General features: G+C 48.6%; 2 protein-coding genes across 2 annotated transcripts in view; both read left to right on the top strand.

Moving 5' to 3' along the window:
- On the top strand, nt 1-20,773 carry LOC123351477 (IgGFc-binding protein-like). The gene is made up of 13 exons (XM_044990863.1): nt 1-17; nt 2,914-3,099; nt 4,279-4,355; nt 5,617-6,885; nt 7,977-8,305; nt 10,589-11,162; nt 11,980-12,578; nt 15,093-15,657; nt 17,427-18,022; nt 18,195-18,765; nt 19,275-19,474; nt 20,413-20,715; nt 20,759-20,773. The coding sequence occupies exons 3-13, from the start codon at nt 4,289-4,291 to the stop codon at nt 20,771-20,773; spliced, it is 5,088 nt and encodes a 1,695-aa protein (XP_044846798.1). The 5' UTR covers nt 1-17; nt 2,914-3,099; nt 4,279-4,288.
- LOC123351814 (kielin/chordin-like protein) overlaps nt 20,742-26,522 on the top strand; it is a 10,449-nt gene continuing 4,668 nt past the window's right edge. The window contains exons 1-2 of the mRNA XM_044991467.1: nt 20,742-20,793; nt 23,674-23,960. Of these exons, the coding sequence (XP_044847402.1) occupies nt 20,782-20,793; nt 23,674-23,960 (299 nt within the window). The 5' untranslated portion in view covers nt 20,742-20,781. The remainder of the gene's footprint in view (nt 20,794-23,673; nt 23,961-26,522) is intronic.

Here is a 26,522-nt window from a genome sequence, read left to right on the forward strand (position 1 = left end):
GCGGGAAACAGTGTGAGGTAAAATTGTTCTTGAGATCGCTCAGTGGTGGGAAAAACCAGTTTGATCAAGTTATAACTAGGCCAGGAGGACAGGGCACAAAGGGGGTGACAAGATGGAGTTCACAAAATGGTGGGTCAGACTCCATTTTGAATTGCTGCTGTATCCTTACCAATTACATATTGGGTTTAACATACACATATTTTAATAAGCTATAACAGTATAACAAATCACACCCAACAGCGCAACGGGGCCCTGATCTCAGCTGGGGCAAGGATTGTCTGTCGTCGTGGGTCCATGCAGCACCCAGCGCAACGGGGCCCTGATCTCAGCTGGGGCAAGGATTGTCTGTCGTCGTGGGTCCATGCAGCACCCAGCGCAGCAGGGCCCTGATCTCAGCTGGGGCAGGGACTGACTGTCTCCTGTTGTGTGTCTGGATAGTGCTTGGCACTGCTAGGTGCTGCACAATCTCAGCTGGGGTTGCCAACTTTCTAATTTCTGAAAACTGGACCACCCTGCCCCACCTCTTCCCCCTGCATCCCCCCCTCCGCTTCCCCTGAGTCCCTGCCCCCTCTTCCCTCAAAGCCCTGCCTCTTACCTGCTCCTCTCCCCCCGTTGCTTGTGGCTCTCCCTGCTACTGTGCTGCTTTAATGTGTATCCCTCCGCACTTGAACTGTGACATAAGAGTCACAGAGAAATAAATTCAGGCCTGGTGTAAGCAAGGGACCCGTCCCTAGGAGTTAACAGCCTCGGATCTGAATTTGGCCTCTTTGCTTTAAGAGGAGGCCTAACAAGCAGCTTCCCCTCCCAGCGGCACCTCTCTAAACCTGGGGCAACTGCAACGTGAGCAGCCCCAAGGGACTTGCAAACCCCAGACCCAGCAGGCTGCCTGGGAGAGCAGGTCAGAAGAGCGTCGCGGCCACACGGGAGCAGCCAAGCAGCCCCGCTGATGAGCTAAGACATGGCCCCCCTGCCCAGCAGCCTCCCGCCTCCCTCTGCGCTGCCTGCCCAGCAGCCTCCTTCCCTCCTCACCCCGGAGCTGCCTGAGAGCATGGCCGGCGGAAGTGCTGGCTGGCCAGGCAGTTTGCATTCCTTCCCTCCCAGGGAATGTCCCATACCCTGCTCGGCATGGGCCCCCCCACTCTGTCCTCTGTCACAGCCCCGCGGGACCAGCGGACCCTCCGCAGGCAAGCCGCCGAAGGCAGTCGCCTGCCATGCTTGGGGCGGCAAAATGCCTAGAGCCGCCCCTGGTCCTGCAAACCAGGCTCCCCAAAGGGGCCGCCTGAGCTGGTGCATGTGTGCTGCTGCAGGAGCCGCCTCTTCTGGGCTGGGCAACAGGCTGCCACTCCCGCAGCCCCTGCACTTGGGAACTGGACTTTTAGTGGCTCGTCAGTACATCTGACCGGACACTGCCAGGTCCCCTTTTTGACTGGACTTTTTGGCCGAAAACTGGACACCTGGCAACCCTAGCTGGGACAGGGCCTTTCTCTCGCTGTGCGTCTGGACAGTGCCCGGCCATCATCTCAGTGGGGTCTGTAGGTGCTGCCATAACAGTATAGGCTGTTTAAAACCAGTACAAGTCGCCTAACCGCAGAGATTAACTTCTATGGGATGGTTGAGAAAAGGGGCCATACGTCCTTGTTTGTATTACAGGGGAACATTAGCTCCTGTGATTACAGGGCCATTCTGCTAAGTGTTGTGCATAGCAAGAGACAGGTCATGAGGATTTTAACAATCTAAAGAGACTAAGGGTGGTGGGAGGAAAGTGAGGGGAAGGCCACACAGCAGCAGTGCCAGAAGTAGAAGCTAGGAGTCCTAGTCGAGCGTGTATCCACTGGTTCACACTGCCTTCCAGACACAGGGGGACTAATATTCCCACTGGCCAGCCAGGGAAACTGAGTCACATAGAGATTTAAATCTGTGGCAGATCTGGAATTAAACCCAGAGCCTCTCGGCACTAGTCTATATGCACAAAGCCATGATTCCTCTTGACAGTCCCACAGGGCTGCAAGAAGGGGGGCATTATCTGTTATCTTGCATCATATAATTATTTCACTTTTTGCTACTTCTACATTTTTTCTTTTCCATTCCCTATTTTTTCTTTCTTTTCACTTTTTCCACTTTGTCATTTATTTTTCTGCTGTTTTAAAATCTATTACTATTGTTTCTATGACTCGGCTTTTCCCTGGGGGTAGCATCTGTTTCCATTCCCTCCTGGCAAACAACCACCAGACGTCTTGACTCTGGGCCATCCTGAGGATAAACCACACCCAGCTTTCCCTGCAGCTGCAAGGGGAATCCCGCTTGTCCCCTTTGCAGATTCCTGAATGTATGGCTGGCTCCTTAGCAAACTTGTTGCTCAATTCCCTGGCCACTAAACTCCTAATTTGTTTTGGATCTAAGAAACTGAGCAGCTCCGTAGGTGCATCTGAAATTCACAAGTTCAGCCAGCGCTGGGCTAGTTAATTCTGTCTGTGTCCTGGTACACAATAAATGAGAAAGACAACGTGGGTGAGGTAATATCTTTTATTGGACCAACTTCTGCTGGTGAAAGAGACGAGCTTTCCCAGACTTGAAGAAGAGCTCTGTGTAAGCTCAAAAGCGTGTCTCTTTCACTGACAGACATTGGTACAATAATAGATATTCCCTTGCCCATCTTGTCTCTCTAATGTCCTGCTACAAGAACACTACGAACCCAATAAATAACTCATCCTCAGCTCGCTATTAACGATCAAATAACTGGCATGGCTTACGTTGTGGGAGTGGTTTTTTGGAACATCAGAAGAAAGTCAGTAAACCCACTTCTCTCCCCCTGGTTAATTACAGCTGGCCTCCTGATGGCCAGACATGAGTCACTCAAAGCCTTCATGAAGCAAGAGGCCAGGCTGCTACTCGCTTCCTATTTGGGTCCAGCAGGTGATGGCGAAAGTCCAGTCCCAGTGGAGCCGAGGGAACAGTTAGCTCATCATCACAAGGATTTGGCATTTGGTCCCTATATAAAGGGAAGAATCAGAAGCAGAGCTACAGGCAGAGGGAGAGGGACAAAGTGGACAGCTGCCTCTTCTCCTCCACCTTTGATGCGATAAGTCAGAGGGGCTGGAGGTAAGTGCGCCGGCAGTGTCTTGTTCTGGCTCAGCAGCTGCTGCTGTTTGTTGAGAGGCTGATTGTAACTAATCCATCCAGACCAGGATCCTGCTGCTGATCTTGAGCTGGGCAGCTCCAGGAGAAGGGACCTGAACCCTCCCAAACAGACCTGCCTAGAGAAGACATTTCCCCCTGGTGCCGGCTCATGAGCGGTTGGCTTGTGTCCTAGATTGTGAGGCCCCCAGTCCTACCTGGCATGACCATGGCGGGGTTTGTTATCAACAGACATGTCTAAGCCTTTGGCAAGTCCTGCCGAGTGCTTTGCTTTGATTAGGTCATGTGGCAGTGTGTTCCACAGGCTGACTGTGCCTTAAGGAAAAACTGGTTTTTTGCCCCTTGAATCGCTCTTCAGTTTGTCCGCTGGCTCGGAGAAAGGCAGTGGGCTAGACTCCTGGCCTGGGACTCTGGACTCCTGGGTTCTCGTCCTGGCTGCACTGCTAGTTGACTTTAGGGAAAGTCACTTCCTCTGTCTGTGTCTCAGTTTCCCTGTGTAGAAAATAGAGATAATGCTCACAGCTGCCTTTGTAAAGTGCTTTGAGTGCCACAGGTGAAGAACTAGGTATGATGCTTCCTAAAGGGGCGCTAGTGGTTAGGGCACTAACCTATCTCTTAGGTGCAATGGCATCAAGTCCTTACTAAGCTACAGACTTCCTGGGTGTCCTTCAGCAACTCACGCAGCCTCCCTGTGTACTGGGGACACCTGCACTTCCCTGTACCCCCAGGGTAAGCACCATGATCACTGGGAGGTGCTTTGCTAATGGAAGGCCACATAAGTATCTAAGCTACAGAATAACATCTAGTGCTGTTCACCAGTAGATCGCAAACCATTTCACAAAGGAGGGCAGTATCATTATCCCTCTTGTACAGATGGGAAACTGAGGCACGGGGCGGGGCATGACTTACCCAAAGTCACCTGACCAGTGGCAGGAATAGAACCTAGGACTCACACCCTGTAGCCCAGCTTCCTACTCATCAGCCAACATTGCCTCTGCAAGAGCAGCTAAGTCTGCGATAAAAACCAGACCATGGGTGGACATTTCTTCCCAGCCTCAGGGGCTGCAGCAGGGAATCTCGGCCCTGGGCTGTTTCTGTGCAGCGCGCTGTGTGCTCTCCATTAATTCGAGATGTGTCTTCCAGCTGCTGAACAATGCGCTCGGACATGGGGCTCGGAAAGGCCAAGCTGCTCCTGTGGGCCAGGATGGTCGTGCTCTGGGGTGAGTGATCCAGGGCTCACAAAGGCGCCTCTGTCTCTTTCTTCGCAGCATGACAAGCTGATCACCTAACTGTGGGTGACGCCCAGGAGTTTGGGGCCATGTAGATAGAACCCAGGAGTCCTGACAGGGCTCGCCATGCTGCAGGAAGCAGGGTGGGAGCTCCGTAGGGGGCGCTGTGCTGCAGGGAGCAGGGTGGGAGCTCCGTAGGGGGCGTTGTGCTGCAGGGAGCAGGGTGGGAGCTCCGTAGGGGGCGCTGTGCTGCAGGGAGCAGGGTGGGGGCTCCGTAGGGGGCGCTGTGCTGCAGGGAGCAGGGTGGGGGCTCCGTAGGGGGCGCTGTGCTGCAGGGAGCAGGGTGGGGGCTCCGTAGGGGGCGCTTTGCTGCAGGGAGCAGGGTGGGGGCTCCATAGGGGGCGCTGTGCTGCAGGGAGCAGGGTGGGAGCTCCGTAGGGGGCGTGGTGCTGCAGGGAGTTGGGTGGGAGGCTAAGCAGTGGTTTCTGTGCTCCAGGGATTGCGAAGGGGGCACTGTGCTGTGGAGAGTGAGGGGTGCTCTGTAGAGGGCATTGTGCTGTGGGGAGCAGGGTGGGAGGGCTTATTTGAGGTTGCGCTTCCCCTGCAGTCAGTGCTGATCCAAGTAGAGATGGAGATTAAACCCAGGTTGCCTGAGCCCCATCTAGGGCCTTGACCAGAAGACCTTGTTCCTCGTTTTCCGATCTCTCCAAACGCTTGGCAATAACAGACAGCACGAGCCAGCAGGTCCTTGTGGACTGGTCTTAGTGCTTTAATTCACGGCAATGGCCATGACTGTCTTTATAAACCATTCAGCCTCCCCCGGCTCTATTCACTGCATGCTGAGTTGTAATGGAGCTGGAACCAAATGACAATAACCCCTTTCATCACAGCGTGTGATGGGCTCCTGTACCAATTTCCAAACAAGCCCCTTTGTGATTTCCCCCACGCTGCCCTGTATGGTTGGCAGGAGGACCCCACAAAGCTTCACAAAGCCAGCACATGCTCCACCTTCAAATCCTGCCACAAGGACTACAAAAATCTTGACAATGGTTACGCCGCTGGTCATCTGATAACCCACCATGCTGAGCGATGTCTCATTGGCTGTTCCCTGGTGCTCCACATCTGTCTGTATCCATCTGGGGTTGCTTTTCTTATGCTTAGTTCACACACTCATCTTTTTGTTCTGTGGTCCATGATCAGTAATGCGACCCCTATAACAACAGCTGTCTTCTCCTTCCACTTGTGTCTCCAGGCATGCCTAACCTTCCTCTCAGTGTGGTATCTGGGGAAATTCTGGGGCCTTCCCCTCCGCGCCTTCTTGGAAGAGAATTCATCACAGCCTTCATGCAGAACGGCTTACAACAAACACTCAACAGCGACTTCCGGCTATTCATCACAGGCTACGCCCCGGCCACATTGATCACCATCTCCATGAAGAAGCCGGCGCTCAGGGTGCCCATCCAGGTGAATGCTGGCCAGACCGCAACGGTGTTAATCCCAGCCCATGCTGAAATGGTAGGGGCCAAAATCTTCGACAACACAGTCGTTGTCCGTGCTGACAATGATGTCTCTGTCCTCTCACTCAACTCCAAACCCAACTCAGCCGACACCACCCCCGTCTACCCAGTGCAGAGCTTGGGAACAGAGTATTACATTGTCACACCGATCATGGGCACGGATCGCTTTGGAGAGTTTGCCATCGTGGCCTGGGAGGGCCCCACTACAGTTGATGTGCACCTGAAAGGGGCTGTCATTTTTCAAGGAAAGACGCACTTCGGAGGGAGCAGGCTTACCATCAAGCTGGAGGCAAACCAGGCTGTCCAGCTGCAGAGCCCAGTGGACATATCTGGCACCAAAATCATTTCCCAGAAGCCTGTGGCTGTCTACGTTGGACACACCTGCGTGACAAGATCCAACCAGTGTGACCACGTGTCTGAGCAGCTCCTGCCTGTCTCCAGCTGGGGGACCACCTTCATCGTGCCCCCGTTGTCCTTTGAGATGCAGGGTGATATCGTCTACGTCTCCACCTCCCAAGCAACTGAGGTGGAAGTTCAAGTTGGGATGAGCAAGAGCAGCATGAGGCTGCTAGCTGAGAATGCTGTGCAGTACAGAACCCCTAGCTCCAATGCCTTGTACTTCTCCGCTAGTGCTGGGATCCAAGTCATCTTCTTCTGTGATGGTGGCACCAAAGGAAACATCAGATACGACCCCTTCTTCATGGCCATCCCAGCCATCTCGAGCTATTGCCAGTCCTATCACATCTACGGGCACAACGAGTTTGAGAACTACGCGCTGATCATCGTCAAGACATTGGAGTCCGCTGGGGTCACCGTTGATAAGAGACCACTGCGTAATGTCCTGTGGAAGCCAGTTCCAGGCACAGAATATTCTTGGGCTGAATACAGCCTTGGCAAAGGGTTCCAGGTCCGTAACGTGGAGCACGCCAGCTCCCCCTTTGGCCTCCTGAGCATTGGGATCGGAAACCAGAAGGCGTACGGCTCCCCAGCCATTTGTGCCAGCGGTGAGTATGGTGTCATGGATTCTGTCCACCTCTCCCTAGCACCCTCCTTCTCTCCCTTGATTCAGCCTCAGGATAGTTCTCTATAAATACGTCAAAGAGATAAACACCAGGGTGGGAGAGGAGTCATTTAAGGGTCAATGCTGGCAGAAGAACAAATGCAAGTTTAGGCTTGAAATTAAATGAAGGTTTCTAACCACCAGAGGAGTGAAGTTCTGGAACAGCTTCCCAAGGGGAGCAGTGGGGACAAAAAGCCGAACTTGTTTTGAGACTGAGCTTGATACGTTTATGGAGGGGATGGTATGATGAGACTGCCCACAATGACATGTGGCCCATCAGTGACTGCTGATAGCAAATGTCTCCAACGGCCGGTGATGGGAGACTAGATGAGGAGGGCTCTAAGTTATGACACAGAATTATTTTCCAGGTGTCTGGCTAGTGTGTCTTGCCCACACACAGGATCTAACTGATCACCATATTTGGGGTTGGGAAGGAATTTTCCCCTGGGTCAGATTGGCAGAGACTGTGGGGGGTTTTCACCTTTCCCTGCAGCATGGGGCACAGGTTACTTGCTGGTATGAACTAGAGTAAAAGGCAGATTCTCTGTCCCTTGAAGTCTTTAAATCAAGATTTGAGGCTGTCAGTAACTCAGACACAGGTTAGGAGTTGGTTACACAAGTGGGTAGGTGAGGTTCTGTGGCCTGTGATGTGCAGGAGTTTGGACTAGATGATCATAGAAGATTAGAGTTGGAAGGGACCTCGGGAGGTATCTAGTCCAACACCCTGCTCAAAGCAGGGCCAATCCCCAGACACATTTTTACCCCAGTTCCCTAAACAGCCCTCTCAAGGATTGAATTTACAACCCTGGGTTTAGCAGGCCAATGCGCAAACCACTGAGCTATCCCTCCCAACGATCTCTTTTGGCCTTGAAGTCTATGAGTTAGTGGGAGCTACAGTTACTCAGTTCCATCTGGATCAGCCCTTTGGTTCTGTTGGCCATCCCATGCCTGGCACCCCAGCTGGTTCTGTTGAACACAGGGGCCATGTCAGGCCTCACTCCCCAGCAAAATACATTGGAGATTATGTTTTTTCAGATCCTTGCAGAACACTGAATTGCCGGGAAAAGGAAACATGCAGGATTAAGAATGGCCAGGCAATATGCTTCCATGACTACATGGGAACCTGCCAGGGGTCCCTGACCTCCCAGTACTACACCTTTGATGGTCTGACCATGGATATCCAGGACACCTGCACCTATACCATCGCCAAGTACTGTGGCCATGACCTCACCCTGGAGCCCTTCACCATCGAGGAGAAAAACAGCAACATGGGGAAACAGGACAGTTCCAACCTTGGGTTGACCACCATCCACGTCTATGGCTACAATATCTCCATCTACAAGGGAGAGAGTGGAGAAGTCAGGGTGAGTTGTCTGGCTCGGTTCACTTTTTCACATATAATTAGAACTGGGCATATTTTTTCAGATAAATACTTTATTGAACAAAAGAGGCAGTTTCAGTCAATCAAAAACTAGTCATGAATTTGACACAGGTGGTTTTAGCTAGTTATAAAATGGCTGAAGGAGTTGCTGCATGGCCAGTTTTTAGCCCACTCTTTAGGGTTCTTAGTTGGGAAACAAAAGACCTGTGTTCAAATCCTACCTCTGGAACAGGCCCCAAATGCTCCTTAGCAATTCCGCAAAAATTCAGATTCGGTTCAATCCGAACCACTTTTTCTTTTTTGCAGCCGGTACCAAACTGAAAAATCAGCTACTCATCCCATTCTATAATACAGTGTTGTTTTGTAAGTAGCCCTCCACCCAAACTGTAGGGAAGTGAAAAACTGCGGAGGTGGAGACAGCTTAGCAAAAATCAGCATTTCAGTCCCCTCATGGAAAGTCTGCATGTTTTAATGTTTGCTGCCATTGCAAATCGAGATGAAGTTGAAATATCAAAATTTTCATGCAACGAAAGTTCCCAAACATTTTGATTCGGAAATGTCACATTTCTAATGTTTCAAAGTTCTCTAGAATCCACATGCAAGCGCACATTGTCTAGAAACTTAATATGTTTGTTCGAGGCCGGGGGTAGGGACAGTGGCGTGAATTTGTAGTTTGCCCATAAGAACAGCCATACTGGGTCAGACTAATGGGCCACCTAGACAGGTATCCTGTTTCTGACAGTAACCAGTGCCAGATACTTCTGGCAGTTTGAGGTTTAGGGACACTGGAGCACAGGGCTGCGTCCCTGACCCTCATGGCTAATAGCCACTGATGGCCCTATCCTTCATGAACTTAGCAGATTCTTTGTTGAACCCAGTTATACTTTTGAACTTCACAACATCCCCTGGCAACAAGTTCCACACATTAACTGTGTGTTGTGTGAAGAGGTACTTCCTCTTATTTGCATTAAACCTGCTGCCTGTTAATTTCATCAGGTGACCCTCGGTTTTTGTGTTATCTGACGGGGTAAATAACACTTCTTTGCTCACTTTCTCCGCACCAGTCAGGATTTTATAGACCTCTACCATAGCCCTCCTTAGTCTTCTCTTTTCCAAGCTGAATAGCCCCAGTCTTTTAATCTCTCCTCCAGTAGAAGCTGTTCCACATCCCTAATCATTTTTGTTTCCCTGCTCTGCACCTTTCCCAAGTCCAATATACCTTTATTGAGATGGGGCGACCAGATCTGTGCAGAGGGATTCCAGAACCAAAGGGCTGGTCTCTCTGTTATGCCTCTCCTTGTGTCATGTTTCGTGCACACCCGCGGCTCAAACTATGGTACTGAATTGCCCTAAATTGAGCTTACCTGGTTGAATCTGACCTCAGGTGGGGTCCAGCTCCCAGTTTCAGGCTGAGCAGAGCAGTGTGGCCTAGTGGCTAAAGCATTCAAAAGACCTGAGTGTTATTGTTGGCATTGCCTGCTGAGTGATGGTGAGTGAGTCACTTCTCTGCTATGTGATCCAGTTTTCCCTTCTGTAAAATGGGGATTATGACACAGGCCCCCTTAGAAATGCACTTGAAGATCTACTACTGAAAAAGCATGATGTAAGAACTAGTGACCATTACTTTAACTTTTTATGTCCTGGTTTTGAGACATTTAAATTTAGCCACAGTCTAGATTCTGGAAGGGCACAAGGAAGCGCTGGGTAATCTTAACTCTGCATTCACAAACTTTTTTGGTAATAATAATAGGAGATATACCAATCTCCTAGAACTGGAAGGGGCCTTGAAAGTCCAGCCCCCTGCCTTCACTAGCAGGACCAATTTTTGCCCCAGATTCCTAAGTGGCCCCCTCAAGGATTGAACTCACAACCCTGGATTTAGCAGGCCAATGCTCAAACCACTGAGCTATCCCTCCCCCCAGAAAAAAAATTAAGGATGTGAAAGGCTTCTTGAAAACTGTGCTTTACTCCAGGGTTCCTGCTCTCCTAATTCCCACAGAGACCCGACCATACCTTCTTCCAGGCTACGAAGCCCTTCCCAGCAGCAGCCCTTAAAGCTGTCCCCAAAGTGTAGCTGGAGAAGACTCCATCGCCCAGACCCTCAGCCACTAATTTGACAGTGAATTTCCCTTGTCTTTTGCCTTGGTTGGTTTTTTGGATATTTGTGGCAGTGAATCGTTACCCAGAGAGCTCACAGTGGCAGTAAGAGCAGGTGTCGTGGAAAGAGCAATAATGCCTCCGTTTCTTCCCCCTTCTCTTTCGTTAGTTAAATGACAAGAGCGTTCGCCTGCCGGTCACCCTGGAGGCTGGGAAAATCAAGCTCTCCCAGAGCGAGAGACGTCCCGTCCTGCAGACGGATTTTGGGCTCCAGGTGCGGTATGACAGCGACTGGGCTGTGATGGTGACTCTCGCCAGCAGCTATTTTGGGAGCACTTGCGGGCTGTGTGGGAACTTCAACGGTGACACTGATGATGAAGAGACGCTCTCCAACGGCACCAAAGCCTCTTCCGTCCTGGCCTGGCTTCATAGCTGGAGAGTGGAGGACTCAGACCCCTCCTGCAGGGATTCCTGCCAGGGGAAATGTCCGGTGTGTGAGGAGAGCAAGAGGCAGCTCTATGGGGGGGACAGGCACTGCGGGGGGATCAGCAAAGCGCCAGGAGGGCCCTTCAGAGAGTGTCACCCCAGAGTGAACCCCGACGAGTTCTTCCACAGCTGCGTCTACAACGTGTGTCTGAATGAGGGCGACAGGAGCATCCTGTGCCAGGCGCTGGAGGCCTACGCGGACGCCTGCCGGGAGCACGGAGTCACTGTCTACGACTGGAGGACGCCCTCCGGCTGTGGTGAGCGCAGCATCTTGTTTTCCTTATTGATATGGGAGGGAATAGGGCTAGTCTGTCGTTTTCCCCTGTTGATGGGGGGGATGGGGAGGGATGTGAGTGTCGGGAGGGAATGTGCAGGATCCTGGGGCATTGCGGTCACCACTGACATTGAGGGAAGAGCGCCTCCTGCTGAGCTTCTGCGCTGCCCCCTGCAGCACAGCGCCCCCTACTGAACCCCCTGCCCCACCCCCTGCAGCAGCACCCACGACTGATCCCCCTGCACCAACCCCTGCAGCACGGCTCCCCTGCGTCCCGCACCACAGCACCCCCTACTGAACCCCCTGCCCCATCCCCTGCAGCACGGCACCCACGACTGAACCCCCTGCACCAACCCCTGCAACATGGCTCCCCCGCCCCCTGCAGCACAGGGCCCCCTACTTAACCCACACCCCGATCTGTGTAGCACGGCGCGCCCTAGTGAGCCCATCACCACTATTTCCTGTGGCACCATGTCCCTCTCTGAGCCCCCTGCCCTGCTTCCTACAGTTATTTTTACACCCAATCTCTGCTTCTCCTTAGCTGCTGATATCTGCCTGGCTCATAGTGCCAGGAGCTTTGGCTGCAGACACGCAGAGAACAGTGAATATTGTGCATGACCTTTCATTGTCTGCATATGGGAATTAATTCCCTGGCCCATCCCTGTTGGCTCATACAGCATCCTGCAAGGTGGATAATGCACTGACCGCTGCTCACATGTACGAATCTGTCTGTAGCGCTTACTGTCTCTAGGTAGGTTATTTAGTTCACTGCAATCTCCCTCTCTCTGACCCCCTGACAGTCCTGCCCTGCCCTGAGAACAGCCACTACGAGGCCTGTGGGAACGCCTGCCCAGCCAGCTGCTCTGACCGAACTGCCCCCTCCTCCTGCCGGGAGCCCTGCGCGGAGACCTGCCAGTGTAACGATGGTTATGTCCTGAGTGCCGATCAGTGTGTCCCTGTGGAGAGCTGCGGATGCGACTATAACGGCCGATACTACAAACCCAGCGAGGAGTTCTGGGCTGATGAGAACTGCCGCTCTCGGTGCAGATGTTACCCCAGCCTGGGCACAGTAGTTTGCCAGGAAACCAGCTGCAAGAGCAATGAAAGATGCGTCATTGTGAACGGTGCCCACCGCTGTAAAGCAACTACCTACTCCACCTGCATAGGTACTGGAGACCCTCACTACACCACCTTTGATGGGAAGAAGTATGATTTCCAAGGCACCTGCATCTACCAGTTCGCAGCTCTCTGCTCCGAGGACGCCACACTCACCCCATTCAACGTCAAAGTGGAGAACAACAACCGAGGCAGCAAGGCCGTGTCCTTCACCAAAACAGTGACCTTAGAGGTCTACAACGTGACCATCAGCATGAGCCAGGATCATCCACGCAAGATGCAGGTAGGGATGCAGAGGGATTATTGGGATCCCTTGCAGGGCTGAAATCTTGCTGTCTAGTCTATATCCAGAAAACACAGCTCAGGTGGTTTCCATCTTCCCATACCAGAGTTTGAACTAGCTGAATATTTTCACATACAAATATTTGGTTGAAAAATGACCTATTTTCGGTGGGAAGAAATTCATGAAAATGATTACATTTAGGGTGGAATTATTTGGTTTTTGAAAAACTGTTTGACGAGCACTAGAAATGCAAACTGGATCCACTTTGTTTTTCATCTTCCTTTCTTTTTTATTATCACATTTGGTTCCCTTTGTTTCAGGTTGCTCATCCTCTCTGCCACTGTCATCATAGTCATTGAAATGTGGGGCTGTGTGGGACCTTGAGAGGTCCATCTGAGTCAACCTTTTGTTTCAAAGTGTCATTTTGAAATGATGTTCCAAATGTTTTGTTCAACCTGATCAAACGTGCCAGGGGTTCATTTATGTGAGAAAACCTGGACAATTCAGTTTCAGTTTAAAACCAACTGAATTTGGGGTGTATTTTTTTGGTTCAGCCTCCGAACACTGCTGTTAACACTCAGAGGAGAATCAACCCGAGTGTTTGATCCAAATGTCCAAGCTCCTGAGTTCTGCAGCCCTTGTGCCATCAGCAAAATTCTTTGTCTTCGCCCTGACACCCTGGAGTAGAGGAGAGGCTAGTCACATCCTTTCAGCAAACTCTGAGGTCCCAAATGGTGTCCTCAGTTGTTATACCCTATTTGAGGGTTCACGAGAGGAAGACAGCCCTATTATTTCTATTGGATTTCCCAAATGAGCTCCTGGGTTTCAGCTCTCTCCACTTCTCTGTTGTTTCTATCAGTCTCCAGTAGCTGGTGCCAAGCTGTCCTTCAGTGGCACAAGAACATGAGTACCAACGTCAGGCAGACTGCTAAGAACCAGGGCACAGACCACAAACTGGTTGTGAGTTCTGTACTTAGATTTCACCCACCAAGTGTAAACTCCAAACACACTACAACAGCCTAACCATGGAGTCACAGCCAGTCCCTGTGGGTACTCCAGTCTGTCTGCTACCTTGTGATAGATGGTCCCTTACACCAAAAATCACAACCACATTCAGGCTGCTGCCACTCTCAAAGGACCTGTCACTTATCCCAGGCAGCCAATCCTATAATAAACTATCTAAAGATTTATTATAAAGGAAACTAGGGAGTTATTGCTAAGGTTAAAACAGGTAAACATAGATACACAAACGAGTTACAATCTTAACTTTCAAAAAGTAATAGAAGCTGTCGTAATAAGTAAGTTCTATGTCCTCTAGGCTAAGCGAACCCAGGCTAAGCACTGGGGATCTCTTGCTTATACCTAGTAAACCTTGCCCCTCAGAGTCCAAGCAGCATAAAGATACAGGTCCTTCTTTTTAGGGGGTGTTATCCCCAACCTCCTTTACAGATTCAGCTGATGGGAAGAATCTATTTGCATGACTTACCTTCGGCGGGGGGGGGGGGGGGAGGAGGAGGGGAGCAGGGCAGGTGCCAAAGAGCAGCGCAACAAAGTCTTTTGTCCTCTTAATCATTACACAATAGTCGGTGTGGTATCGACAGGCCTTCCGTGTTGGCCAGCATCTTTTGTTGGAGACCAGCACTTCACACTAGTTAATGTCACGCTCATGTCTGGTGATTTACACAGTAACAGAGGCTCACACTGCAAATGCTCAAATATTGCCTTACCATATGGGATACAGATGCTATAGGTAGATTAACGCAGGCAGCAACTCACAAGAATTCAACAGTCTAAATACTAAACACTTTCTTACAATTCTATCACCTCTTTTACCAATACTAACACTCCGGTGAACCAGACTGATTCCAGCTACATATGTGTCAGTATTCAACTGAGGCTTGTGGACCTTGGCATGATCTGCCAGCATTGCACCTCCAGTGATGGGGGCTCCATGACCTCCCTTGGAAGCGTATTGCAGAGTTTAACACCCCTTCTTTTTCGTAATATCTAACCTCAATCTCCCTGCTGTAGATTAAGCCCATTGCTTTTTATCCATGCTTCTGTGGACATGGAGAACAATCCATCCCTGTCCTCTTTATAACAGTCCTTACCATATTTCAAGACTATCAGGTTCCCCCTCAGTCTTCTTTTCTCAAGACTCAACATGTCCAGTTTTTTACACAGGAGGATGGGAGCATGAAGCAGCCACACTACTAGTCCCAAGAGTCACCACCATAGCATTTTGGCATAGAAGTATTTCACATTTCGATTTTTCACAGACAACTTGAAATTTTCCCTGTGGAGTTAAAAAAAGAAAATGTGATTGGTTCTAGGCAGGTATCCCCCCTCTGGCTCCTAGATAAGCTTCTTGGAGCTCCCTGTGCAGAGTTTTATGAAACATTCAGTTCTTGAGGTAGGTGGTCCAGGCTGCTCCATCTAAGGATATGTGGAAGTATTGCAAGCTCTGTGCATGCAGGAATAGACCATTGACTGTCCATGCCATGTCTTTTCCAGGTGGATGGCGTTTTTGTGGACCTGCCCTTCTCCCACCAGCACAAGTTCAAGGCCTACATCAGTGGCGTTCATGGTTTCATCAAGACCGACTTCGATCTGAGAGTGAGCTTCGACTGGTACAGCTACGCCAGGGTCATCATACCCAATACGTACGCCAACGCTGTCTGCGGCCTCTGTGGCAATGCCAATCAGGACCCCAGCGACGATTTGACCATGAAGGATGGAACTCAGACATCTGATGAGATTCAGTTCGCCGACAGCTGGAAGGTTGGTGACGTCCCGGGGTGCTCGTCTCGCTGTACCGGGGACTGCTCAGTCTGCAGTGAGGCTCAGAAACAAACCTACAAGGGAGACCAGTATTGTGGGGTCCTCACCCGACAGAACGGGCCATTCAGACAGTGCCACGGGGCCATCGACCCAGCTCCCTTCTTTGATGATTGTGTCTTTGATACCTGCCACTACAAGGGTCATCGTGACACTCTGTGCAGCGCAATCAGTGCCTATGTGACAGCCTGCCAGGCCAGGGGCATCCGGATAGGGCAGTGGAGATCGGCCTCATTCTGCAGTAAGTGTCACTCCCTGAACATGTTGCTGTAAGTTTAATACAATCACAAACTGGCCAGCAAGCACATGCACCAGCACCCTCTGCTGGGTGGAATCAGAACAGCTCACCCATGTGTCATAGGCAGAACCTTTCAAAAAACAGGGGGAGTGGGAACATTTAATAAAATATTCCTAAATATTCAAGTTTGTTTGCATTTTGCAGTGCTCATAATGTAACAATTTTCCATTTTTTCCAATTTTTTTTGTGATTTTTTATTAGAATTTTGGTCATTTCAAAATTTCTAATTTTAGACATTTCAAATTTTCATTTTTCCTTCTTTCTTGATCTCCTTTTGTTCTCTGTTTTTAGTCACAATGCAATAAAATGAATTATATCCAGGTTGTTTTTCTCCACTTTTCTTGTTTTCTTCCCCCCCCCCCCTTTTATTACTCTGAAAATTTCAAAACTTCTCGAGTCAGAGTTTCATTTTTTCCTGTTTTTTTTTCAAAGTAGAGCAAGTTTTGAAAAGTGGAATAAGGAGAAATGGGGGGAAAAGACACTAAGTTAGACATTATTCCTTGTACTGCATTCACTGGCAAAACAGGGAAATCAAAGATCTGACTATTTGAATTGTCAACACTTTAAACATTTTTAATTTTAATGAAAAATTGGAGAATTTTAAAAAATTAAAAGCTTTTTGTGAAAGCATTTGGTTTTGAGAAAAACAACAACAACAACATTATTTCATCCAAAACAAGTTTTGAATGAACAATTTTAACCTAATACAAGTCCAATAAAAACAAAATCTCATGCCTGACAATCCTTCACCCCACAACATCAAGAGAAGGGGAAAATATAGAATTAGTCTGGAATTTTCCCCAAAAAATGTTTGTTTGTTGGGAAATGTCACTTTGCCAAAACCAAAACTATTTGAGAAAAAGAAAAGAAACAGTGCTGAAATTTTCAAAACATCTTGTTTCAACCTTTTTTGAAATCAAAACTTTTATTTTCTTGAGTCAAATGACTTTTTGTTCTTAAATCTTAGTTCACTTATACCAAAAATGTTTATTTTTTTAAAAGGTCAAAATCTAAATGAAACATTTTGAAATGGTCAAAGCAGCATCTTTCAAGTGACCAGATCACAACTGGTTTCAGATTATTGCACTGTGACAATGCTAAAGATTTCAGCTTTTTGCACTATTTCAAAAAGGGCCAAAATTCAGAATCTCAAACTCTTGCAGGAGGGAAAAATTGTTGTCTGCCCAGCGTTAGAGAAAACATGGACTGTGTCTTCAAAAATCAGATAAATCTAGTAGAGAACCACAGTCACACGACAATAACTTGCTAGGGATATGGTGATTTCATGGTGTCATGACGAGGGAGAGTTAAAGCACTTTGGTTGTCCTAATTGTTCATTTCCTTTGGGTTGCTTTTCAGTTTAACTTTAACTCTCAGTTTCCTGGGTTTACAATGCCTGGTGGTAGGATAATTGCAACACCCCTGCAATGCATTTTACCTTAATTACGGATATGTATTCTCAGCCTTAGAGCCATTTAACAAGTTCTGTCTAGTAACTGATATTATTATTGTTGTTGACTGCACTCTACTCTAACCATTAGACTCTGCTCCACTTCCAGAGCTAGGAAGAGAACTCAGTAGTCCTGGCTCCCAGTCCCCCTGCTCTAACCCACTAGACCCCACTGCCCTCCCAGAGCAGTAGGCACCATGTCTTTTCCCAGACTTCTTGGTGTTAACAGAGATCTGCATGCTCAATCCAATGTCTCCTGCAGGCCTCACCTGTCCCCGGAACTCTCACTACGAATTCTGTGGGAGCAGCTGTCCTGCCACCTGCCACAGGCCCTCGGCTCCGGACAGCTGTGAGGAGCCCTGTGTGGAAGGGTGTTTCTGCGACCCCGGATTCATCCTCAGTGGAGACCGGTGCGTCCCCATCACGCAGTGTGGCTGTGTGCACCAGGACAGGTACTACCAGAAGGGAGAAGAGTTCTATACCAGCGCCTCCTGCCAGGAGCGGTGCCAGTGCCAAGAGAACGGGGTCGTCGAGTGCCAGGAGGCCTCCTGCGGAGCCAATGAGGAGTGCAAGGTGGAGAATGGAGTCCTGGGCTGCCACCCGATGGAGTATGGAATCAGTGTAGTCTCCGGTGACCCTCACTACATCTCATTTGATGGACAGGCCTTCGACATCCAGGGCTCTTGCGCTTACACCTTAGCCAAGGTCTGCAGCAGTGACCACCGGCTGGTGGAATTTTCCGTGGTGGTTGAGAACGAGAGCATTGGTGGTGGCCGTGTGGCTCAGACGAGGGCAGTGGTGGTCTCTGTGCATGGTTACACCATCTCCCTGGAGAGGGGGAGGAAGTGGAAGGTGGAGGTAAGTCCCTGCTTGAGATTAGTCTCATTGAAGCCAACTGAGTGACTCACACCATTTGTGATCCTGACGTGTGTGTGTGTGTGTGTGTGTGTGTGTGTGTGTGTGTGTGTAACCAGGACACTGCTGCTAAGTCCCTGGTAGTGACTGGTGAATTTCCCTCTCATTGGCACAGGTTGGTGGAGAGCTCTACACTCTCCCACTGGCTATGGACGATGGGAAACTTCAGATCAACCAGGAAGGGAACAACATCATTGTCCAGTCTGCCTCTGGCCTCCAAGTCTTTTATGACACTGCCTCCTACCTCCTAGTGTCCATCCCCAGCACCTATAAGGGACACATGTGCGGTCTGGCTGGCAATTTCAATGGTGACAAAAATGATGACTTCCTGCTGCCCAATGGAAAGAGCACTCAAAGTCTGAGTGAGTTTGTCGCCTCCTGGAAGGTGCCTGTTGATGGTGCCATGTGCTCCGATGGCTGCGGTGAGAGATGCCCCATCTGTGATGGGGCCCAGACAGCACCATACCAGTCTGAGCGCTCCTGTGGGCTGATCAGAGCCACCTCAGGTCCCTTCAGAGATTGTCACTCGCTGGTCAGCCCTGCCGAGTACTTCAACCACTGTCTCCACGACATGTGTGCTACCAACGGGATGGGAGAGACCCTCTGCCAGAGCCTCCAGGCCTACGCGGCCGCATGCCAGACAACTGGAGCCAAGATCAGAGCCTGGAGAACAGCCTCCTTCTGCCGTGAGTTTATAGAGCAACCTACAGCCCTGGTCTTTCCATTGGCTTCATTTCAAGCCCATTAGCCCCCAGAGGATTTTTTTTCCCTGATGGCAACTTAGAGCTCAGGTTTATTATATCTTCAGGTGTTTGCAGACCCTCTGTAGCCACATCATCTGCAGCATGACTGATTGCAATTTACGCACCTGTGTTTTTGATTGGTTTTGTCCAGCCAGACCACCCTTGGGTCAGATCTCCATGGGTCTTTGGGTCAGGATTGGAAGAACATCGGTGACCCAATGGGGGACACACTGTCCTCTGGCTCTGACTCCAATGTCTGGTGCTCTGGGACACTGCAGTAAATGCTACGGTTAAGCCATATATGAGGTGATCCCACCACTGAGTCAACCCACCGCAGCACCCAGCTCTGAGCTAGGTGGCACTGTGCTAGACAGTGTAACTATGTCTCCAGTGGAAATTATTTTTAAACCTTCACTCCATCCTCTTTCTCTCTTGCTTCTCTCTCTCTCCAGCCCTTGCCTGCCCACTCAACAGCCACTATGAGCTGTGCACCAAGTCCTGCGATTTCACCTGTGCTGGCTTGTCTGCCCCTGCTCAGTGCACCCAGAATTGCTTTGAAGGCTGCCAGTGCAATACTGGCTACATGTTCGATGGGGAGGGGTGCGTGTCCATGGACAGGTGCGGCTGCATGCACGATGGACGCTACATCAAGGTGGGTCCTGGCTGTTCTGTGCAATTGGTGCCTTTAGAGCCTTAGAATAACAGGGCAGAATTGATAAAAAGTATATGAGTTTTCTAAGAGTTTCCAGTGGACTCCACCAATAGAGAACAGAGTCCATTAGTATGACAGACCTAGGTTTCATTTTTTCCATCTTCATTTCCTGAATTTTGATTTTTGTTTATGGTTCTCATTCTGTTCAGATGTCATTTTGGTGGCCCGTCATCATGATTTATCATTTTTGCCCTCCTTCTTGACTGTGGTTGGTCATCACCTTCTTCTGTTATCTTTTCCTTCTTTATTTGGTCATCATGCTTATTCCTTATACATTCCCCTTTACTGTGCCTGCCTTGTCTATTTAAATGTTAAGCCCTTCAGGGTGTGGGCTCTCTCACTGTATTTTTGTACAGTGTCTGGCACAATGAGGCCTCATTCTTGACTGGCCAATAGGCACTACCATAATAAATACAAAATAATTGTCCTTGTTTCTTGATTCATGTCCATTGTCTTTTGTCTTTTCCTTCTTACTTGGGTCGTCACTGACATCCTTTGTCTTTTCCTTCTTTCTGTGGGAGCCACTATCATCCTTTAATTGCTTGTTTCCTTGATCTTCACAGTCCATCCTTTGTCTTTTCCTCTTTCTTTGATTGGTATCCTCTTTGGTTGACATTATTATCATTTAAAGTTTCCGTGTTTCTTTGATCCTCACCACTGTCCTGTATCTTCTCCTTGTTTCTTGGGTCATTGCCTTTGTCTTTCTGTTCTTTATTTGGTCATTATCGTCATCCTTTGTCTTTCCCCATCTGGTCTTTTGTCTCCTCTTGGTGAGAGTTTCCCTAGGTATTCTAACACTGTTGCTGTTGATCTTTGGAGGCTAATATCTGACCTAACAGAAAGTTTTAGAAAGTTGTTTATTTTGGAATTTCCCTCAGTCCAGGGAGAATGTCATCTCCAGTGATTGCTCAGAGAAATGCACTTGCCACCCATCAGGTGGGCTCATCTGTGAGAAAAACAGCTGCCCCACTGGAGAGATCTGCGTGCTCAGGGATGGGATGCATGGATGCGTGAAACAGGAAGGCCGGTGCATGGTCTCTCCGGGTGCTTACCTCACCACCTTTGATGGTGCCAAGGGGAAACTCCTCTACAGTGGGATGTACAAAGTGGCCTCACTCTGTGACGAGAGCTCTCCTGCCTGGTTCAAGGTGGTGGTAGACATCAGCGAATGCACCAATGACGCAATACCAGCTGGTGCAGCCATCTTTGTTTTTTTCCGAGAAGCTCTTGTCACTGTGAACAATAACATGGAGACCTGGGTAAGAGGGGGTTGGGTTGAAACATGCTGAACCAAGGGGGCAAAAGCTTCCTACATCAGTTGGAGCCCAAGTGAAAAATCCTTCACTCTAATTTGGTGTCTCCAAGACCTTGATAAATATTAGTGAATTAATCCCCATAACCCCTACCTAGGACTAAAGTAAGGGGCAGGAGGGGGGAAATACCAGAACTTGTTGGGAATTTTCAGACAAAACTTTTTTTTCCATCAGGAAATATCGATTTGTGAAAACTTAATCTGTTTGGGAGATTCAAATACTGTTGAAAAATTCACAAAGAAATTGTTGAAACATCCCATTTTGACCTTTTCCAAATGACAAGTTTCAGTTTTCAGTTCAAAACAACTTCTCATTTAGAAATGTTACTTAATTTATAAAAACAAAAAACGTAAAAAAATTTAAAAATCCAAATAAAAATGAATCATTTCAAAGGATAAGTCTACAATATGGGATTATTCCGATGTCGTCAGTCAATCCTACTTCCTTGAAAGCAACGGCAGACAATCATTTTGCGCCCTTTTCCCTGGATTGCCCGGGCAGACGCCATGGCACGGCAACCATGGAGCCCGTTCAGCCTTTTTTCACTGTCACCGTATGTCTACTGGATGTTGCTAACAGACGCGGTACTGCAGTGCTACACAGCAGCATCTCCTTGCCTTTGCAAGTTAGCAAAGACGGTTACCAGCTCTACTGTACCGTCTGCTGCTTTGCAAGTTGATAATGACGGTTACCAGTCATACTGTACCGTCTGCTGCTGTCATGGGTGCTCCTGGCCGGCCTCGGTGAGGTCGGTCGGGGGCACCTGGGCAAAAATGGGAATGACTCACCAGGTCATTCTCTCCTTTAAGTTTTGTCTAATGGAGAGTCAGTCCTGCTTAGAATATCAGGCAAGCCTACTAAAGAACCAGAGAGGCAAACGGACGCTCCGGGTCAGAGCCCCAAACATCCCGCAGAAATGATGAGCTGCATGCCATTCTAGGGGGTGCCCCTGCAACAATGCCACCCATTGCTTCCCTCCTCCCTAACCCCTTCTGGGCTACCATGGCAGTTATCCCCCCATTTGTGTGATGAAGTAATAAAGAATGCATGAACAAGAAACAACACTGACTTTATTGCCTCTGCAAGCAGAGATCAAAGGGGGAAGGGGAGGGCAGCCTCCAGCTGCTATGATATTCCAGGTAGGAGTGAATCTCCATTAGACAAAACTTAAAGAAGAGAATGACCTGGAGTCATTCCCATCTTTGCCCAGTCACCCCTGGCCAACCTCACCAAGGCCAGCCAGAAGCACTCACGGGACGACGATGACGGATATTAGTCATACTGCACCATCTGCCGTCCGCAAGGGAAGGGAAAGGAAGGGGATGCTGCTGTGTAACACTGCAGCACCGTGTCTGCCAGCAGCATCCAGTAGACATCCGGTGACATTGAAAAAAGGCGAGAGAGGATTTTTTTCCCTTTGCTTTCACGGGGGGGGGGGGGCGGGGGCGACGACATATACCCTGAACCACCTGCAACAATGTTTTTGACCCTTCAGGCTTTGGGAGCTCAGCCAAGAATTCAAATGGTTTTCAGAGAGTGCAGGAACTGTGGGTAGCTATAGTCGTCAGTCGCCCCTCCCTCCGTGAGTGTCCATTTGATTCTTTGGCTTTCTGGTACGCTTGTCTCAGCTCCTTAAGTTTCACGCACCACTGTGTTGAGTCCCTGTTGTGGCCTCTGTCCATCATGGCCTTGGAGATTTTTTTCAAATGTTTTGGCATTTCGTCTATTGGAATGGAGTTCTGATAGAACAGATTCATCTCCCCATACAGAGATCAGATTCAGTAACTCCCGTACGGTCCATGCTGGAGCTCGTTTTTTATTCTGGAACTGCATGGTCACCTGTGCTGATCAGCTCTCCACGCTGGGCAAATAGGAAATGAAATTCAAAAGTTCGCGGGGCTTTTCCTGTCTACCTGGCCAGTGCATCTGAGTTCAGATTGCTGTCCAGAGTGGACACAATGGTGCACTGTGGGATAGCTCCCGGAGGCCAATACCGTCGAATTGCAGCCACACTAACTCTAATTCAAAATGGCAATACTGATTTGAGCGCTACTCTCCTCGTCGGGGAGGAGTACAGATATCGATATTAAGAGCCCTTTATATCGAAATAAAGGGCTTCGTTGTGTGGACAGGTGCAGGGTTAATTCGGTTTAATGCTGCTAAATTCGAGATAACCTCGTAGTGTAGACCAGGCCAAAGTTATGGAAACGAAACATTTCACTTGATCTGATCCAAAACAATTTGCAGATTATCAGCTTTTTTTCAACATTTTGACTTTTCCTCGCATTTTCGGATGGCAAAAAAATGTCAAAATCTCAATTATTGTCATGGGATAGGAAAACAATTTTCCCTCTCAGCTCTAGAAAATAGAGATCCCCATGTCTGCTGAAAGAAAAGGACAGGACCTTATATCTCTGTAGCTCTGGTAGAAAGTACCCTTTCCTATTGCTCTCGGTGACTGCAAGGAGATCTCCCACTATGGTTTCAACCTGCTTTGACCATTGAATGGGACAGGCCTTAGTATCCCCAGAAACTCAGGTATAAACTGATCAAATGTCTTGCCTAAGGTCAAATAGGGAGTTAGCTGAGCAGTTGGGAATAGAACCCAGGAGTCCTGACTACAAGCTCTCCTTGCTCTAACCACCAGACCCCTCCCAGAACCCAGGATAGAGCCCAGGAGTCCCCCAGCAGCTGCATCCACTAGATCTTATTCTAGACCCCATTGACTTGTAATGGGGCCCATGGACTCTAGCTCAGTCCCTGCTCCATCTCACTGACCCCCACATCCCCCTGCTCTCCCCCGACCTCTCCATCTGTGCTTTCCAGGTGAACGGGCGCTCAGGGCAGCTCCCGGCGAACGTCTCCGATGCCGTGTCTGTGAGCGAGTCTCAGGGCGGCGTGGCCGTGGTCCAGGCCTCGGGGATGCAAGTTCTGTTCAGCCCCAGTGGGGAGGTGACGCTGAGAGTGGGCGAGAGCCTGGCTAACAAGCTGTGCGCACCCTGCGGGAACTTCAATGGCGACGTCTCCGACGACCTGCAGCTGCCCAGCGGGCAAATCGTGGGGAACATCGCCGAGATCATCGACGCCTGGAAGGCCAGAGACTTTTTAGGATGGTGAGTGGCTCTGCAGATGTGGGTTGTTCAGTCAGTGCCTAGCAATGACTGATTGTAGTTGGGATACAGAGTTGGGCTGGTTGTATAAACCCTGGGTACTAGCAGAGTATAGGGACAATCCTGTCCTGGTACTAGCAGGCTGTAGTAGATGGGGATTCAATGGGGCTTCTCCGTCTTTTTTGATTCTGTCCACAGTGACTGACACACAAAGGCAAGATGCTTCTCTGGCTGGTAAGTGACCTGCTCTTTCTAATACATCACAGCATCAGCTCTGCATACATCTGATGGTTTAACTGGGCTGGTTTCATCAACTCTAATTGCTTTACAATAACGTTTTCTGTGATTTAATTTCCTAGGTTTTTATTAATGCTTAAGCATGGGGTCAGAGGCTGGGCAAAAGGTTGGAATTGATCTATGAAGGGAGTAAAAGGGAGAATAGAGCCAACCCATTTAATCGTAAATGTCTTTTTGACCAACTAGAAATTTCCATGGACAATTTTTGCTTTGGTCAAAACTGTTTGGGTAGTTTAGGAAAAATGTTTGAAACTAACCTGACTGAAAAATGTTTTAAAAGGTTATTTTGTTTGGAGGCCATTTTCCCCCCGTTTGGTTATTTCACCCCTTTCTTTTCCTTTCCTACTGGAAAAATGGGAAAAAAGGGAGGAGTAAAAAAACAAAAAGAAACACAATGTTTGCAATTTGAAATGAAATAAAAAAAATTGATTTTTTTCTTTGAAACAATTCCCAGAAATTTTTAAAAACAAAATGTGTTTCTTTTGTGATTTTTCATTTAAATTAAAATGTAATTTTAGTAGGAGAGCCCCTGATGACAGATTATTTTATTCATCAGCAATAGCACATCAACAAACCTCTTTCCCATTGTAGGGTAAAATCAGATGGAATAGCATAGACCCTGACAGAGAAATCTTATATGTTCACATAGTCCCTCAAGCTTATTTGCACATAGTCCATCGTATCTAGGGACATAGGACTGGACAGAACCTCCTGGGCCATTGTGTCCAGTCCCTGCTATCACAGGCCACCATGTCCTATAATTCCGGTCATAAATGTATTAAGCTCCATCTAATACTAGTTAGGTTGTTTGCTCTCATTTCTTCCAAAACGTCACTCCCCTAGAAATCTTCTGCTAATCTCCAGCCTAAATCTGTTCATGTCCATTTTATCCCCATTTGTTCCGGTGCCAACATTGTCCTTTAGCTTCAATAGCTCCTCTCCCTCCCTGATGTTTAGTCCTTGATGCGTCTACAGAGGCCAATCATATCCCCTCTCATCCCGTGTTTTAAGCTAAAGAAACCAAGGTCTTTCAGTCTCCACTCATAAGATAGGCTCCATTCCCCCTGATCATCCTTGCACCCATCTTCTGCACCTGTTCCAGTTTGAACTGATCTTTCCTGATCAGGGGTAACCAGAACTGGACACAGTATTCCAGATGAAGTCTTCCCAATTCCTTATACAATGGAGCTAATATTTCCCAGGTGCACACAGTCCATCAGGTTTATGTGCATGACCCATCAGTATCAATAGTGGAATGTCAAGTCGGAGATGGTATTATCTCAATGTAGGCCATTTATGAGCTCGTTTCTGGTATTGGGTCCAGTTCAGAGGTCCACACTTAAAAAAAGAGATGCTGACGAATTGAAAAGGTTCAGAAAAGAGCAAAACTTGTCAAGATTTCAAAAAATTTCCCATTCCTCATTGAGACATAACCAAGACCTTTCAAAGTGCTTCATGGAGAAAAAGCTTCTCCCTAGAATACCCAGAAGCCTGGGGGTTAAGACATTTACCTGCAAAATAGGTGACCCATGTTCAAGTCTCTGCTACTGTCATTCTCTAGCATCCCAGGTGACTGTCGTCCCCACCAGGCTCTTGGCTATTCTGGGGCAGATCTTTTTCTGGTTTTGCCCAGAAATTCCATCCTGGACCTGAGAAAACTATCTCAACAACAACAAAAAAAGTGTTACCTGTTCATTCCCATGAAAAGTTTTGGTTTTGACCAGTCGGCATTTTCTGAAGAAAACCTGTTTTGTCATAAAATCCCTGACCAGTTCTGCATGAGAATAATCCAGTCAGGAAATCCCACCCTAGAGTGAGAGACTTAAGGAGCTGTATCTATCTCACTTAGCCAACAAAGGCTAAGAGGTGACTTAATCATGGTTTGTATGGACCTCCTCTAGAAGGAGGAGATTTCTGACCAGAGAGGGCTCTTTGATCCAGTAGAAAAAGGCAGAATGAGATCCAGGGGTTAGAACCTGAAGCAAGACAAATTTAGGCTAGAAATAAGGCACAGATTTTAAGAGTGAGCAGAATTAGCTGTTGGAATAGCTGACCTAGGGATGGGACAGACTGTCCTTTACTTGCAGTCTGTGGGTCAAGACTGGAAGTCCTTTTAAAAGCTATGCTATAGCTCTAACAAGAAGTTATGGGATTGCTGGGAAAATTACTGGGTAAGATTCTCTGGCCAGTTCTAGGCAGGTCAGACTAGATAATGGTCCTAGAATCTATGAATCATGCTTATTTGTACACATGCTTATGCACACAGAG

This window comes from Mauremys mutica, chromosome 17, assembly GCF_020497125.1.
Source record: "Mauremys mutica isolate MM-2020 ecotype Southern chromosome 17, ASM2049712v1, whole genome shotgun sequence".
Taxonomy (NCBI): domain Eukaryota; kingdom Metazoa; phylum Chordata; order Testudines; family Geoemydidae; genus Mauremys; species Mauremys mutica.

Coding starts and splice junctions, on each gene's coding strand:
- LOC123351477 (XM_044990863.1), top strand. CDS start 4,289: ATGCGCTCGGACATGGGGCTCGGAAAGGCCAAGCTGCTCCTGTGGGCC. Junction 6,886..7,976: donor CCCAGCCATTTGTGCCAGCG/GTGAGTATGGTG, acceptor ATGTTTTTTCAG/ATCCTTGCAGAACACTGAAT. Junction 19,475..20,412: donor ACGATGGACGCTACATCAAG/GTGGGTCCTGGC, acceptor AATTTCCCTCAG/TCCAGGGAGAATGTCATCTC.